Source organism: Urtica dioica, chromosome 3, assembly GCF_054948205.1.
Source record: "Urtica dioica subsp. dioica isolate 48M chromosome 3, U.dioica_male_clone48M_v1_H2, whole genome shotgun sequence".
In the NCBI taxonomy this organism is placed as follows: Eukaryota; Viridiplantae; Streptophyta; class Magnoliopsida; order Rosales; family Urticaceae; genus Urtica; species Urtica dioica.
Window position 1 is genome coordinate 45,072,554 of NC_142758.1, and position 5,500 is coordinate 45,078,053.

Consider the following 5,500-nt stretch of genomic DNA (forward strand, 5'->3'; position numbering starts at 1 on the left):
ATAAAATATTTTGCGACCCAAAATTCCTTCGCAATAGAGTTAAGACATGTTTGACGTTCTTTGCTGACTCAAACATGACGTTAGAATTTTCCTTCCTATTATATCCCTTTTAATTTTATTGTTAGACTTAGACCCGTGCTTCTTTTTTTAATCCTTATTAAAATTTAATTAAGGAGAAATATGAACTGTCTTAATTTGAAATTGGCTAAATAAAGTTATTGTCAAATAAAGTTCTTTATGTTTCTTTTTTGTCAATTAAATTTGACTATGGAAAGGAATTTGGCTACGTAATGATTATAGCTTAATTAATTCCAACCAAGTTCACAATTGTCTGCTTGAATATCAGGCTTACCTATATGTATTTTTTTTGTTTTTTTTTAAGTGCCGATATGTATTTGAAGTTTTGAACATGAGTTGATTCATTATTATATACATCCTAAAAATAAAGCTCATGCAAATTGACAAATTTAATATGCGTGATCCCAAATATGGAGAACATATTTGCAAATATTATAATTTTATTTTTTAGTAATTAAAAATGATCATGATCTACCATGTGAAATTGTCAATCGTTCTAATACGAAGTTATAAAAACTGGATGAATGTTTAGGTGTGACAACTCTACAGTTCAATTTGATGGAAGAAGAAAAAAAACATTAAGCAGAAGAAGAAAAATAAAACAATATAATCCGACAAATCTTCCTGATGCAATCATTCGAAAATTGTTTAGTACTCAGTACAGTACTACAGGGGTATTTTAGTCAGAAATAATGAAAAATAGTGGTGTACTAATCTAAGGTTATTAGGTAGTGTGAACACAAATTAGACAGGTCAATTGCTTGTGATAGAATTTGCCACGCGTTTTGGTTAACTTTTTGTCGTTTCTTCTCACTTCACCAGAAAACGACGACATAAAGTGAGAGAGAGAGAGAGAGAGAGAGAGAGAGAGAGAGAGAGAGAGAGACTTTTCTGAAGATAGGACGTGCGTGTTTCATCTCTGTTTCCTCAGCTTCCCTCAACTGTTTGGTCGTTGTGTTGTTCGATTTAACCCAAAATTCTTTTGTTCACTTCTTCGAACCTCACCAATCTCTCTCTCTCTCTCTCTCTCTCTCTCTCTCTCTCTCTCTCTCCCAACACAAAGGCCCACAGATCAAGATCACCTTTTTTTTTTCTTTTATCGGATTTCATTTCTTCAGCGAGCTCAAACACAATATATCTGCAAAGTTTTCTATAAGCAGAGCTTGTATAAAGATTTTTTTTTCTTGGCCTTTTGGGGTTCGATGGGCAATTGTCTAGGTTCTTCTGCAAAAGTCAATACCTCGCAGAACTCTCATGTTACTTCAGGTAACTCTTTGCTTTTTCTTCTTAATTTCTGGTTACTTTTTTTTTTTTTTTTTTTTTTTTTTTTCCTTGGGAAATTTATAGATTGTCTGTTTTAATTATCTTGGGTTCTTTAAGTTTGTTATATATGAAGATGAGATTTTGACTTTGAGCTATTAAAATGAATTCTTCATATGGTTAATTCTGGGTTCTTCTTATGACTGATTGGTTTAAATAATTCAAAAGAGTTTTAGAAAAATTATTGAAAAAGTTGAATTCTTTTGGCTCTATAGTTACTGATAGATGCTGAGTACTTCAATTTTCTATTTATAGAACATGTTTATAAAGATTTTTTTTTCCTTCCCCTAGTTTTGAATTGGGAAGGTGATGATTTTTTTTGGACCTTGAGCTAATATCACTATTTGCAATTATGGTTGTCACGTAAAGATTTAATTTTCCTCGTTTCCTAATTTTAACATAGGCGATAGATTATAGATACACCCTGGTTTGGTTGGTTATAGACAAAAATTTAATTTAATAATTTTAATTCCTAAGACGTTCAAAAATTTCAACCCCCTCTTGGACCTATCCATCATATTGGTTAAAAAAACAAAAAGATCAACTTTGAGGATTTTAGTTTCTTAACTCATAGAAAGTTAAGAAAAATCTGGTTCTAGGCTTTTTTGAGGTTTGAATGTTCATCAATTAACTCTACATTATCTAATTTTAATTTTTAATTTTTTTTCACAGGATCTGCGGCTTCTAAATCATCGAGCACAAGCCGTTCTTCGGCTCCTTCGTCGCTGATCACTTCGTTCAGCGAAGTGAGCAATTCTTCTTCGAGCCTCCCAACACCGAGGACCGAAGGAGAAATACTGTCGTCCCCGAACCTAAAGCCCTTCTCGTTCAACGAGCTCAAAAACGCGACCCGAAACTTCCGGCCCGACAGCCTTCTCGGGGAAGGAGGGTTTGGGTACGTCTTCAAGGGATGGATCGACGAGCACACACTCACGGCCGCCAAGCCCGGCTCGGGAATGGTTGTCGCCGTTAAGAAGCTCAAGCCCGAAGGCTTTCAGGGCCACAAAGAGTGGCTGGTAAGTTTCACTCTTTTTTTTTTCCTTCGTTATTTAAATGTGTCCCTTTGATATCTAATTAGGAAAAATTCTACAAAATAGCCAATTCATTAATTTCAAAATATCTAATATGGATGGTTCGATTTCAGACGGAAGTGAATTATCTCAGCCAGCTTCATCATCCGAACTTGGTCAAGCTGATCGGGTACTGCTTAGAGGGCGAGAATAGGCTTTTGGTGTACGAGTTCATGCCCAAGGGAAGCCTTGAAAACCATCTATTTAGAAGTAAGTAGTGAACCGAATATACATTTTTTTTTAAACTCGTGAAGTGAACTTATGTCCTGATTTTTATTTTTATATTTTTTTCAGGAGGTCCGCAGCCACTTTCGTGGTCGGTGAGGATGAAAGTGGCGATTGGCGCCGCAAGAGGCCTTACTTTCCTTCACGACGCAAAATCGCAAGTCATATACCGAGATTTCAAGGCTTCGAACATCCTTTTGGACGCGGTATGTCAATCGAATCCACGTACATTTTGTTACTTTTTTTTATAAATATTTTGTTAGAGTACATTTTGTTACTTTCCGCGATTGTGTGTCGTTTCTTACGTCGGTGAATATTTCAGGACTTTAACTCGAAGCTCTCCGACTTCGGTTTGGCAAAGGCGGGCCCAACCGGTGACAGAACCCACGTCTCGACACAGGTCATGGGAACTCAAGGCTACGCCGCTCCTGAATATGTCGCCACTGGTACGTCCGGGCTCTAAATCAGCAATTTTTTTAAAATATTAATTCAACCAAAAAAATTCATTTGATATTCGCTTATAGCATAAGCCTTACACAAATTTTTCTAACTTAAAAATTCAAATAAAATTGCAAATTCTTTCGAGATTCTCAAAAACACCCCTCACCAAATAGAATTTTTATTATTTTTTTTCTTCTTCTTAAATTTCATTTTAAGATAAAACTATCCCCCGAAAGAATGCGACAGCTTTCAAGACAATTATTTGATTCATCAATTTTTTCCCCGTTTTGTCGCTCACTTTTTAATTTTTTTTTTTTTTCTTCCGTAAAACAGGTCGTCTCACGGCGAAAAGCGACGTATACAGCTTCGGGGTCGTGTTGCTCGAGCTCTTGTCGGGTCGGCGAGCCGTGGACAAGACGAAAGTGGGGATCGAGCAAAACCTTGTTGACTGGGCGAAGCCGTACATGAGCGACAAGCGAAAGCTTTTCCGGATAATGGACACGAAATTGGAGGGTCAGTACCCTCAGAAAGCCGCGGTCACCGCGGCCGGCCTTGCGATTCAGTGCCTTAGCTCCGAAGCCAAGTCGAGGCCCAAAATGGCCGACGTCTTGGCTGCGCTCGAGCAACTCGAAGCCCCGAAAAGCAGCGCCGCCGCTCACCACCACTCTGTTCCCCAGCCGGAGATGCTTCCGAGGAGATCGCCGATGAGGCAGCAGAACCACCGTTCCCCGATGAACCCCTCTCAATGCGCTTCCCCGTATAAGTCCCACCGGAAATCTCCGCTGGATCATTGAGTTCGACTATTCGAGATATTTTCGAATCTGTACATTTTTTTTCTTCTTCTTTTCTTTAGATTTGGCTTGCTTTTTGTTTTTTGGGGCACGTATGGGGTTTTGATGCATACTTATGTGGAGCAGATTCTTAATTATGAAAAAAGGGTTCTTTTTTAATAAGCAACCAATTTTCATGAAACCCGTCTATTATCTTGAGGCTGTAATGTCATTTCAATGATTAATATCATAATATTTTGGGGCTGGTAAGTTAACTCAAATATGGACTTAGCGTGGTTGTCTTTGAGGCCAACAAACCGACGAATGTGGTTGAAGCTCTTTGACAATCTCCCTTACGATTCGACACACAAATCCGACCTAAAATCAGAAAACAAAATTCACAAAGAACAAAAATAGCACATTGAGATTTATAGTGGTTCATTTTCAATGCGAAAATTACGTCCACTTTATCGCTGTAGATTTTCACTAAAACCCAAATTACCTCTTGCACTGATCCTCCATTTTTCATATTATCGACGCTCCGAGAGCCTAATTTATTTTTAGGTATATGAAAATGATCTTATGATTATTGGCAATGACCACGTGGTTGCTTAGATTGTAGTTGACTCGACGCTGCATTCTCACCAAAGACCTTGGCTTGCACTCTTAGCTCTATGGTGTTGAGGTAACTTTCACTCCCACCACAAGTACTCAACATAAACTTATTGTCAATCTACTTAGCGAGTACAACATGCTTGATGCCAAACCAATCTCAACATCGCTTGAAGTTGGTATATCTCTCATTGTTCATGGGAGAGCCCCTTGCCAATGCCACCACGTATCGCCATGTCATCGGCCCAGGAATATCTAGTTTGCCATTAAATATCTCACACATGGTATGCAAGCACTGTTTAAACATCTTTGGGGCACTTTTTCGATAACTTGGCGTTCAATTTCTTGCATCGTTACCTCTCTCGCTTCGTGGGTATTTTGATGCCGACTAGGCAGGACATCCCGATAATCGCACATCAGCTAGTGTGTATGTTATGTTCTTTGGTGCAAACCTAATTTATTGAAGTTCTAGAAAACAACGAATTGTTGCTCACTCTTGTATAAATTAGTCACTCTTGACCTTTTTTTTCCCGCATATTAGTTGTCACTAATTTAGATTTCTGGCTTCGCCCTTGGTGCCGCGTACCAATCTGGTGTTGCACTCTCGAATAAAGCACTTAGCCATTAATTAACAATTTTTCGTGTGGTTATCTCATTCGATTTGGCCGGTTTCGGCTGTATCTCTACAAATAAAATTTCCGATGCTCTCACGAAGGCCATCTCGCATCCTTGTTGCTTAGACATTTGTGACCAGATTGGTGTGTCTTGTCCACCACACCATCTTGAGTGGGCATATTAGACTATAATTGACATTTCACTGTTGCTATGTTATTTCATTTATGTACTTGTATTGGTATTATTCATTAATGGTAAGTATTTTCCCTAATAGATAGTTGGTTCCTTAGCCAATATTAGATTCATAGAGAAATTTGGTAGAGAGTTTAGTTGTTTAGTTTTTTCGTGTAGTTTACGTAATCCTTGTAT

The 5,500-nt window shown here is 38.0% G+C and overlaps 1 protein-coding gene across 1 annotated transcript; it reads left to right on the top strand.

The window, feature by feature from the left end:
• The first annotated feature begins 1,017 nt into the window (after nt 1-1,017).
• On the top strand, nt 1,018-4,185 carry LOC149403073 (putative serine/threonine-protein kinase PBL3). Its single transcript, XM_089608973.1, has 6 exons — nt 1,018-1,344; nt 2,071-2,414; nt 2,543-2,678; nt 2,763-2,899; nt 3,016-3,139; nt 3,468-4,185. Exons 1-6 carry the CDS (start codon nt 1,281-1,283, stop codon nt 3,926-3,928), a joined length of 1,266 nt encoding a protein of 421 aa, XP_089465099.1. The 5' UTR covers nt 1,018-1,280; the 3' UTR covers nt 3,929-4,185.
• Nucleotides 4,186-5,500: the final 1,315 nt, after the last annotated feature.